This window comes from Phoxinus phoxinus (genome assembly GCF_949152265.1).
Source record: "Phoxinus phoxinus genome assembly, chromosome: 10".
Taxonomy (NCBI): Eukaryota; Metazoa; Chordata; class Actinopteri; order Cypriniformes; family Leuciscidae; genus Phoxinus; species Phoxinus phoxinus.
The window spans coordinates 36,327,822-36,340,334 of record NC_136885.1 but is presented as its reverse complement, the minus strand read 5'-3'; the positions used below and the strand labels follow the sequence as shown (position 1 = coordinate 36,340,334).

At 35.0% G+C, this 12,513-nt stretch overlaps 1 protein-coding gene across 1 annotated transcript; it reads right to left on the bottom strand.

Annotated features, from left to right (window-relative positions):
• Positions 1–772: 772 nt before the first annotated feature.
• Positions 773–9,865, bottom strand: ncoa7a (nuclear receptor coactivator 7a). The gene is made up of 6 exons (XM_079626979.1): positions 9,523–9,865; positions 9,094–9,222; positions 7,796–7,948; positions 6,516–6,611; positions 3,169–3,242; positions 773–1,514 (listed from the first exon to the last, which is right to left on the bottom strand). The coding sequence occupies exons 1-6, from the start codon at positions 9,835–9,837 to the stop codon at positions 1,379–1,381; spliced, it is 903 nt and encodes a 300-aa protein (XP_079483105.1). The 5' UTR covers positions 9,838–9,865; the 3' UTR covers positions 773–1,378.
• Between the last annotated feature and the right edge of the window lie 2,648 nt (positions 9,866–12,513).

The following is a 12,513-nucleotide window of genomic DNA, read 5'->3' as shown; positions in this document are numbered from 1 at the left end:
ACTAAGCGTTATCGTCCGCCGGTGTCGACGCTAATATAGTCATATCATTGTAGTCATCTTTATAGTTCTCATTGTAGTCATCTTTATAGTTCTCATTGTAGTCATCTTTATAAGTAAGTAAAGTTTATAGAGCGCTTTTCACAGATAAAGTAAGTGCAACCACAATAATAAAACATTATACAATAAATAAAAATTAAAATATTTAAAAAGCCCAAAATAAAAGCTTGTTTGAATAACAGTGTCTTGAGTTGCCTTTTAAAATAATCGTTTATAGTTATCATTAATTATCATTATAGTCATCTAAATTGTCACTGTTATAGTTATTGTAAAAGTCATTAAGTTATCATTATAGTCATAGTTATATATAATTTCACAAATAAAGATTTCACAAATTAAAAATGAACTTAAGCGTATTTTAAAAAGAGATCAAGTGTGTAATCACTGTTAGTTTGCGCTCAAATGCACATTCTTTATGTAATGTCAGAATTAGGTAATGTTACTGTAAATGTATTTTTGTATGTATGTATGTGAAAAGCCCTTCTAGGGACGGACATTGCAAATTAGCCTTGGCTATAAATGTTGTAGTGTGGTACATGTTTATTGTTCACACGTGTCCCTATTAAATAAAATTAAATAAAATAAATAAAATAAAGATGTTAAAAATCAAGCACATGGTGAATCTGTGCACTGGGAATCATTGCTCATTTTAATGCAGTCCACAGTGATAATAACATGAATATTACATAGCAAACTGGATTTAGTTTTAAAATAAGGATTTTAATGCAGATATTAATATTGAAAAGAGTGTGAGACGGACACAGTTTCCAGAAAAACATGTTTTATTAGACGTCCAAACCCCGAACGCAGCGCCAGCACTGCACGATACACACTCAAAACCCCCAAAACACAATTCAACACATCAACAAAAGTTCTTTAAATACAGTAAAAAAATAAGTTGTAGTAAAAATCATACAATCACACAGAGAACCACTTGTTCTTTTCACATCCGTATTCATGGATGTTTAGTAGTCGGAAGCATTGGTCCTCTATAAGTGCATTTTAAAGTAAAGACTCAGTAGTTCTCACGGTTCCGCTTCAGAGCGAGTGTTGCCGTCAGTTAGAACATGTGCGCTGGAAGCTGTAGACCTCGAGCAATGCCGGACGTGTGCCGTCAGGTCTCGCCGACGGTTAGTTCTGTTACGGGAACTGGAAACCCCAAAGCTGCCTCGACTTGTTTGCTTCACGTCTACATTGTTGTCGGTGGATTTATCTAAAGCCGGTTACGGCGAGGAAGACACAGATGTGTTTGAGTCATCAGACCAGTTGCTCTGGTTCCATCGGGTGTTTGTTGAGATGAAACATCAGAGATAAATAAGACTCAGACGAAGGTCCAGACCTCCAGTTCCTGGACGGTGAAGTCGTGGTGACGGCTGAGTGGCCGGTTGCAGAACGTGTCGCAGGAATAACTGGACCCGCGGTACAGGTCAGCGTCCAGCCACAGACCAAACGGGCCGCTGGAAGACACACACAGATTTCATTACATTTGTGCTAATGAGATGTATACGTCATATTAAAGCTGAATTAATAATCTCTCCATTGATGTGTGGTGTGTTAGGATAGGACAATATTTGGCCGAGATATGAATATTGAAAATCTGGAATCTGAGGATGCAAAATTTTTTAGAAAATCTCCTTTAAAGTTGTGCATTTATGTTCACGATTGTGCTGCATTCACTCACAAAAATACATGTTTTATATATTTACGGCAGGACATTTACTAAATATCTTCATGGAACATGATTTTAATATCCTCATGATTTTTGGCATAACAGAAAAATGGATAATTTTGACCCGTACAGTGTATAGTTGCTATTGCCACAGATATACCCGTGCGGCTCCAGACCCTCATATTTAGATTCATGCATTTGGGAGACGCTTTTATCTGGTGCATTTATGCCTGCTTTGATTATTGATTAATCGATTGAATACTGTTATGTGAGATCATCTGAATAAAGGAAATTTAAGTGCTAATAGAAATACCATCGAATGTATAATATCGCGTCTCCTTTCAGTGTGGAAGAATATTAAAAAATATATGACTTTGTGGGTTTAATCAAACAGCATTATTTTATTATTATATAAATTAATTATATAAAAATAATTAATTTTCACAACAATAAAACAAATCATATGGGCCTATTATTATATTATTTTAAATTATACATTAATAAAACGTAAATCATACTGGCCTATTATATTTATTATTACATTAAATAAATGTTTAATTTTAACAACATTAAAATGTAAATCGTTCAATCCAATTTTATTATTATATGATATGATATTATACTATATTATATTAATTAATGATATATATATGAATATTTTTCACAACATTAAAACGTAAAACATATAATCCTATTTTATTATAATAATTTGTATTATTATATTATATATAGATTAATTATATAAATTATAAATTTTCACAGCATTAAAATGTAAATAATATGTGCCTATTTTACTATTATATTATATATGAATTAAATCGTTAATTGTTTGTATGATAATGAATCTCCAGCACAAGAATCATGATGGTGACATCTGTACATTTAATTCATTTCTTCTATCCAATATATAAGCCTGAATGTATAAATGATATGAATGCATTTTTGTTGTTTTGTCTGAAAAATTGAATTGAAAAGCATTTTTTTCCAGTTTTAGTGTTTCGTCATCACCATCTATTTTAGAAAGCAGAAGCTTCATGTAATGTTGTGTCGAACAGAAGAGTAAATGAGGATAGAAGGATCATTTACTCAATAGATCTTAATCTCACTTCCACTTTCAGAAAGCAGAAGCTTCAAATACCGTTAAACAACTTCCCCTTTATTCCGCATCAATGGCAGTGATTACAGTACAGCACTGATGCATAATTCAGACGTATATATCCAACTTCATTTTGTTCATGGGGAATTGTTTGGATCATTAGATAATTTGACAAGAAAATACTATTTCAGTATTTCTACTTTGTTGTATGGAACCTTGTTTCTGCCACAGAATAAAAACTGCGACTTTTTATCTCAGAATTGCATGTTTAAATCTCACAATTCTGACTTTATAACTCACATTTGCAACTTTATATTACATTAATAAAAGCGTGATGATGCCTTACCCTCCTCCTCCCATCTGAATCGAGTCCAGGAATCCTCTCACAAAGTAGGAGTTTTCTCCACTCCAGCGGAAAATCTGCACATGAACCAAACTACAGGTCAACTACAGGTCAACTACAGGTCAACTACAGGTCAAACTACTACAGGTCAAACTACTACATGTCAAACTACAGGTCAAACTACAGGTCAAACTACTACAGGTCAAACTACAGGTCAAACTAATACAGGTCAAACTACAGGTCAAACTACTACAGGTCAAACTACTACAGGTCAAACTACAGGTCAAACTAATACAGGTCAAACTACTACAGGTCAAACTAATACAGGTCAAACTACTACAGGTCAAACTACAGGTCAAACTAATACAGGTCAAACTAATACAGGTCAAACTACAGGTCAAACTAATACAGGTCAAACTACTACAGGTCAAACTACAGGTCAAACTAATACAGGTCAAACTACTACAGGTCAAACTACAGGTCAAACTAATACAGGTCAAACTACTACAGGTCAAACTACAGGTCAAACTAATACAGGTCAAACTAATACAGGTCAAACTAATACAGGTCAAACTACAGGTCAAACTACAGGTCAAACTAATACAGGTCAAACTACTACAGGTCAAACTACAGGTCAAACTAATACAGGTCAAACTACTACAGGTCAAACTACAGGTCAAACTAATACAGGTCAAACTACTACAGGTCAAACTACAGGTCAAACTACTACAGGTCAAACTAATACAGGTCAAACTACAGGTCAAACTAATACAGGTCAAACTACTACAGGTCAAACTACAGGTCAAACTAATACAGGTCAAACTACTACAGGTCAAACTACAGGTCAAACTAATACAGGTCAAACTACTACAGGTCAAACTACAGGTCAAACTAATACAGGTCAAACTAATACAGGTCAAACTAATACAGGTCAAACTACAGGTCAAACTACAGGTCAAACTAATACAGGTCAAACTACTACAGGTCAAACTACAGGTCAAACTACTACAGGTCAAACTAATACAGGTCAAACTACTACAGGTCAAACTACAGGTCAAACTAATTAGAGGTCGACCGATTCATCGGTTTTGCCGATTAATCGGCACCGATTGTTGACTGGTGGAACTATCGTTATCGGCAAAAATATATACCGATAGTTTTTCCTGGTTGCGTCCATTGCTGGAGCGGCTGAGAAGCGCGCGCTGTCATTCATTACACAGTGTAAGAGCTGAGAAGTGTCTGCTGGCATGATGCAGTACAAGAGCGGCCTCTAGAGGTGTAATAAAAACTCGTGCCTCGTGTTGTTTATTTCGACACGTGATTCTGCGTGCTGCACTGAGAGCACATGCTGCGTGGAGAGCGCTGACATCAGACGCGCGGTTAAAGCACCGACAGCTCAAATGTATGTATACAGTACATTTTGTCATATTATAAAGTGATTAATTTGTTGACTAAATGCTGCATTAGTAGAGAAAGAACAGCACAACATATGTTTGTTTGCCTTCGAGGCTGAGAGGACACTAACATTAGTAGTACCTCAAGCGGTTAAAACACTGACAAACATAAACGTATGTCCGACCCGAATGTTTAATGTCACAATTGTTACCTCTATTTGCATTAGTTCATATCCAGCTGGTCACTTTTATGCATTAAATATGCAGAGAAGTTGCATATTTAAATCTAGAGACGTAAGCAAACTGATGTTCATACAGCCGACAGAAACATTACAAATCAGAAAAGCATTCGATTTCGGTTTTTTTTTTTTCATCTTCACATTTTAATACAAATTTTGTTACTTTTTTATTAATTAAGTTGGCTTGAAAATAACAGTTAAATAGTTACATTTTGAATGCAACTGGTTTTATTTGTTATTTAGAGTATTACTTTTTGTTTCAGTTTGAATGAATGTCTTTTATTGACTTAAATATTTATTCACATTTATATATTTATTTCATTTAGCATGTTTTCATGGTTCAATACAGTTTTTTTTTTATATATAATAAAGTTCAGCACTGTTTTACTTGGAGTGTTATGTTTGTTTTTATCCAGTATCAATTTTAAAAACTATCGGTTCATTAATCGGTTATCGGCAAGTATGGCCCAACCTGGCTATCGTTATCGGTAAAATCCACTATCGGTCGACCTCTAAAACTAATACAGGTCAAACTACAGGTCAAACTAATACAGGTCAAACTACAGGTCAAACTAATACAGGTCAAACTACTACAGGTCAAACTACTACAGGTCAAACTACAGGTCAACTACTACAGGTCAAACTACTACAGGTCAAACTACAGGTCAACTACAGGTCAAACTACAGGTCAACTACAGGTCAAACTAATACAGGTCAAACTACAGGTCAAACTAATACAGGTCAAACTACTACAGGTCAAACTACTACAGGTCAAACTACAGGTCAACTAATACAGGTCAAACTACAGGTCAAACTAATACAGGTCAAACTACTACAGGTCAAACTACTACAGGTCAAACTACTACAGGTCAAACTACAGGTCAACTACTACAGGTCAAACTACAGGTCAACTACAGGTCAAACTGCAGGTCAAACTGCAGGTCAAACTACAGGTCAAACTACTACAGGTCAAACTACTACAGGTCAAACTACTACAGGTCAAACTAATACAGGTCAAACTACTACAGGTCAAACTACTACAGGTCAAACTACTACAGGTCAAACTACAGGTCAACTACAGGTCAAACTACAGGTCAAACTACAGGTCAAACTAATACAGGTCAAACTACTACAGGTCAAACTACTACAGGTCAAACTACAGGTCAACTACTACAGGTCAAACTACTACAGGTCAAACTACAGGTCAACTACAGGTCAAACTACAGGTCAAACTAATACAGGTCAAACTACTACAGGTCAAACTACAGGTCAAACTACTACAGGTCAAACTACAGGTCAAACTACTACAGGTCAAACTACTACAGGTCAAACTACAGGTCAACTACAGGTCAACCTACAGGTCAACTACAGGTCAAACTACAGGTCAAACTACTACAGGTCAAACTACTACAGGTAAACTACAGGTCAAACTACAGGTCAACCTACAGGTCAACTACAGGTCAAACTAATACAGGTCAAACTACTACAGGTCAAACTACTACAGGTCAAACTACAGGTCAAACTAATACAGGTCAAACTACAGGTCAACCTACAGGTCAACTACAGGTCAAACTACTACAGGTCAACTACAGGTCAACTACAGGTCAAACAACAGGTCAACAACAGGTCAACAACAGGTCAATAACAGGTCAAACTACAGGTCAACCAACAGTGCATGTGTTCAGGTGTGCGATAAGAAGATCAGAGCGGCCCGTACCTGAAACTCAGGACTGAAGCTGTAGAGGAACGTCTCTCCTGTGCCGTAGCAGAAGCTGCTCACTCGGAAAGGGTCTGAGGAGAACGCTCCGAACACCTGAGGATTGCAGGAGCGGGTTGTTTTAGTGCAACATTACACCATTTGGATGCTACACATTCAAGTCAAGTCAGTTTGATAAAATCTGATATTATTTTAATCTAATATCTGTTATTTACCAGTTGAGATAGTTGTTTAATGATGTAACAACAGAAACACTCGCCGGGTTAAACACCAGTTGCTCAGGCGGGGCATGTTGTCACACTGAGTTACAATGAGCCCCTATTAGACCTATGATATTCTATTCTATACTTTTATGAATTCTATTGAGAAACCATGAGAAAAAGTTTTTAAAAAGTCAAAGTTTAGAAATTATTCATTATTATTATGTTTTGAACTGGGCTGTATAGCTGTACTACTCAAAAATTAGTTTATTCTTAATTATTTAAAAAGTTCATAATTTTATATGAAAAAGTTAATAATGGTATTTTACTGACATACTTATATATTGTTAGAAATATTAGTTCTCCTTTCCTGCATGCTCCCAGACCTGCATATGCAGCATAAGCATTCCTTTATGTTAATGTAATGGTCACATCTGTTATACATTAAGAAGGCCCTTTTTGCTCAAATGGAGGAGCTGGTTCGAGGGTCTTCATTCTTTACATTGGAGGGTCCCGTTCGGATACACATGTCTGTGTGGAGGGGTTTTACTCCCCCTTATACTTCTTCTATATATATGGTACGCTATTGTCTGAGATTAGAGAATCTTCTCTCCTCCAGCGCTGGACGAATTGTTTATTCATGCCTGAATAAAGACAGAGACTGGGGCACTTTTGTTGGAGTCAATTCATTTCTAACAATATATATATATTTTTTTTTATTAGATCAGATAACATTTTAATGTTATTATGAACCCCACCTATGGGGCATGTTGTCACATTTCACTAATTATTTTCAGGGTAAATCAATAATAAAGTAAACACTGTGTAAATGAAACAAAACCACATAACTGTACTAGACGTGTGAAATTAATAAGGGATTAAATAAATAAATACTCTGAACCCTAAGTAGATTTACACAAACGTCTAAAGTCTAAAAGTGTTATTTGTGCTCCATCCCCCCAAACTTCTTAGTTATTGAAGTGTAATATGTTTAGAGATATAGAAACACACTGAGGGTTTGGCTGATGCCGGATAAGACATGAATGACACACACACATGCACCTGTAAAGTTAAACACACCTGCTTGTCTGAATCCTTGATGACCATCAGAACCGGTCTGTCTATGTCTCCCATCTGCCGGTACAGTGTTCTCAGACTGGTGCCGTGCTCCGCCGTACTGTACACCAGTTTCCACCGGTAACCTTGAGTCCGTGCGGGAATCTGATTCATCAGCTGTGGAGATCATCATTTACATTAATGCATGCATCATCTAAAGCATTCATTTCATCAGCATGTGCATGAACTACTAACCCAATAACATATTTACTGACAAAGTGCTTGAGGCTTACTGATATAAACATGTGACCCTGTGACCCGAACCCAGTCTGGAGCCGCACGGGTATATCTGTGGCAATAGCAACTATACACTGTACGGGTCACAATTATACATTTTTCTTTTATGCCAAAAATCATGAGGATATTAAGATCATGTTCCATGAAGATATTTAGTAAATGTCCTACCGTAAATATATAAAACATGTATTTTTGTGAGTGAATGCAGCACAATCGTGAACATAAATGCACAACTTTAAAGCAGATTTTCTCAATGTTTACATTTTTTTGCTCCTCAGATTCCAGATTTTCAATAGTTGTGTCTCGACCAAATATTGTCCTATCCTAACAAACCACACATCAGTGGAGAGATTATTTATTCAGCTTTATGTGATGTATAAATCTCAATTTTAAAATGTACCTGTCTGACTGGTTCTGTGATCCAGAGTCACAAGCTATAATTAAACTGGGTTACACTTTATTTTAAGGTGTCATTGTTCATTGTTACAGTGTAATTATATATTTAAGTGCTGAGTAATATTAAGCAACTACATGTACTTACTATAGGAATATGGAAGGATTAGGATTTGGTTGAGCGTTAGTTGCATGTAACTATGCATAATTTACTGTTATTACTACGGTAAATACATGTAACATATGTAACAAGGACACTGTAAAATAAAGTGTTAATTTGTTAAAAAGTACTTCTTTAATGCACATTTCTTAATAGTAAGCCAGTAAGGATAGGATGATCTCTGTATAATATCATTCTTTAAATGCAAGATATTTAAAGTGTACCTAAAGTATTCTTGCAATAGTTCTAACACAATCAGTATATCTTTAGTTGCACTATTTCTGGATAACTAAAGTGCAAAATTAGTTGTTCCAATTTTGCAGACTTTAAGAAGCCTATAGTACACCAAAAGTGCAATCGCAGGGTATTTATATTAAGTACATAATTATGTAATACTTAGCATAAAATACATGTTTTTCACATACATTTTGGTGCATTGATTTATTTATGACTAGAAAAGCGCATCACTCACTTGTTCGAGGTGGTGTTGGTTCAGGATCTGACTGTGGTTTAATAAAACTGGCAGAAGATCTTCAGATTCAGAGTCTGCAGAACTACACACACTCGGCCGACGCTTATTCTGCTGTTTTACAGTGACAATCTGGAGGAAAACAGAAAACAGAATCACTGACTGACACACACACACACACACACACACACACACACATGTACCTGCCTAACACTCATTCTTCAACCCTTACAGAAATTAACCATACTTTTATTATGGTAAAAGTGTAGTAACCTTGTTTTTGTTTTTTTGTTAGATTGCTAACTGTTCGTATAACCAGTTTTAAACACTATGTTTAGTGTAGCAGACCCACGGTTAACGAGTGGTTACCATAGTTGAACTAGCCTACTATAGTAACCATGCTTTATTCGCAGTAACCCGTGTAAAGCTCACCTCTACAAACGGCTCGTCAGATCCATTGGCAAAGTACACGATCTTAATGCTGTCCTGCATCGGCCTCATGTTGAGAGGTGTCTCGAGCTCTCTGTCCTGAGTCTGTGCGCTGTATAGTGAAATCTGCCGGTTATATCGCGTTTCTCTCCCGCCCAGCTCACGTTTCACGCTCAGTTTCGTTTTAGAGAAAGTGCAGAAGAGAAGAGAAGAGGAAGCCTCGCCAAATATGGGCGCAATAAAGCGTGTTCCTGCTCGCATGAGAATCTGACTGGTTTTCTTCTCTGCCTCCTCCACCCACAGGAACACAAACCACATCTTCCTGCAAACTGCCGTTCACACGTGTGGGATCAGTACGAGTTTTTATGTTTAAAAAAAAAAAAAATAAAAAATAATCTTCTGCTCACCAAAGCTGCATTTATTTGATTAAAAATACAAAAAATATGCGTAAAATTATGACAATTTTAAATAGAAGTTTTCTATGTGAATAATATATAGTAAAGTGTAATTTATTCCTGTGATCAAAGCTGAATTTTCAGCATCATTACTCCAGTCTTCAGTGTCACATGATCCTCCAGAAATCAGTATAATATGATGATCTGCATGAATATTTATGATTATTATTAGTGTTGAAAACAGTTGTGGACAGTATTCTTTAAATAGGAAGTTCAAATGAACAGCATTAATGTGTGTGTGTGTGTGTGTGGGGGGGGGGGGGGGGGGGGGGGGGGGTCAACTACAAAAAAGACAGTAAAGACATCTATAAAGTTACAAAAGATTTTTTAAATTTTTAAATAAATTAACTTTCTATTCATCAAATAATCCTGAAAAAACTAGTAGACTACTGTTTTTCCACTTTCAACACTGATAATAATCATAAATGTTTCTTGAGCATCAAATCATCATATTATACTGATTTCTGAAGGATCATGTGACCATATATTCAACTAAAAAACTGTTATTTTCTATTGTCATAATATTTAACAAATATTACTGTTTTTTTTATATTTATTATTTTTAATCAAATAAATGCAGGCTTGGTGAGCAGAAGAGTCTTCTTTTAAAAACATTAATAATACCGATCTCAAATTTTGAACGGCAGTGTATCTATATATAAATAAGTGTTATTATGATCCTGCTCGATATAGTCATGGTCTCTCTGTTCTCGGGACAGTGTTTGTACTGTGATCATATTAATGCTGAATAAACGTGATTTCGTGGAACATTGATCATATTAATGCTGAATAAACGTGATTTCGTGGAACATTGATCATATTAATGCTGAATAAACGTGATTTCGTGGAACATTGATCATATTAATGCTGAATAAACGTGATTTCGTGGAACATTGATCATATTAATGCTGAATAAACGTGATTTTGTGAAACATTGATCATATTAATGCTGAATAAACGTGATTTCGTGGAACATTGATCATATTAATGCTGAATAAACGTGATTTTGTGAAACATTGATCATATTAATGCTGAATAAACGTGATTTCGTGGAACATTGATCATAATGCTGAATAAACGTGATTTCGTGAAACATTGATCATATTAATGCTGAATAAACGTGATTTCGTGAAACATTGATCATATTAATGCTGAATAAACGTGATTTCGTGGAACATTGATCATATTAATGCTGAATAAACGTGATTTCGTGGAACATTGATCATATTAATGCTGAATAAACGTGATTTCGTGAAACATTGATCATATTAATGCTGAATAAACGTGATTTCGTGGAACATTGATCATAATGCTGAATAAACGTGATTTCGTGGAACATTGATCATATTAATGCTGAATAAACGTGATTTCGTGAAACATTGATCATATTAATGCTGAATAAACGTGATTTCGTGGAACATTGATCATATTAATGCTGAATAAACGTGATTTCGTGGAACATTGATCATATTAATGCTGAATAAACGTGATTTCGTGGAACATTGATCATAATGCTGAATAAACGTGATTTCGTGAAACATTGATCATATTAATGCTGAATAAACGTGATTTCGTGAAACATTGATCATATTAATGCTGAATAAACGTGATTTCGTGGAACATTGATCATATTAATGCTGAATAAACGTGATTTCGTGGAACATTGATCATATTAATGCTGAATAAACGTGATTTCGTGAAACATTGATCATATTAATGCTGAATAAACGTGATTTCGTGGAACATTGATCATATTAATGCTGAATAAACGTGATTTCGTGGAACATTGATCATATTAATGCTGAATAAACGTGATTTCGTGGAACATTGATCATATTAATGCTGAATAAACGTGATTTCGTGGAACATTGATCATATTAATGCTGAATAAATGTGATTTCGTGGAACATTGATCATATTAATGCTGAATAAACGTGATTTCGTGAAACATTGATCATATTAATGCTGAATAAACGTGATTTCGTGGAACATTGATCATAATGCTGAATAAACGTGATTTCGTGGAACATTGATCATATTAATGCTGAATAAACGTGATTTCGTGAAACATTGATCATATTAATGCTGAATAAACGTGATTTCGTGGAACATTGATCATATTAATGCTGAATAAACGTGATTTTGTGGAACATTGATCATATTAATGCTGAATAAACGTGATTTCGTGAAACATTGATCATATTAATGCTGAATAAACGTGATTTCGTGGAACATTGATCATATTAATGCTGAATAAACGTGATTTTGTGGAACATTGATCATATTAATGCTGAATAAACGTGATTTCGTGAAACATTGATCATATTAATGCTGAATAAACGTGATTTCGTGGAACATTGATCATATTAATGCTGAATAAACGTGATTTCGTGGAACATTGATCATATTAATGCTGAATAAACGTGATTTCGTGGAACATTGATCATAATGCTGAATAAACGTGATTTCGTGAAACATTGATCATATTAATGCTGAATAAACGTGATTTCGTGAAACATTGATCATATTAATGCTGAAT

Coding starts and splice junctions, on each gene's coding strand:
- ncoa7a (XM_079626979.1), bottom strand. CDS start 9,837: ATGTGGTTTGTGTTCCTGTGGGTGGAGGAGGCAGAGAAGAAAACCAGT. Junction 9,223..9,522: donor CTGACGAGCCGTTTGTAGAG/GTGAGCTTTACA, acceptor GTTTTCCTCCAG/ATTGTCACTGTAAAACAGCA. Junction 1,515..3,168: donor ATTCAGATGGGAGGAGGAGG/GTAAGGCATCAT, acceptor TGTGTCTTCCAG/CGGCCCGTTTGGTCTGTGGC.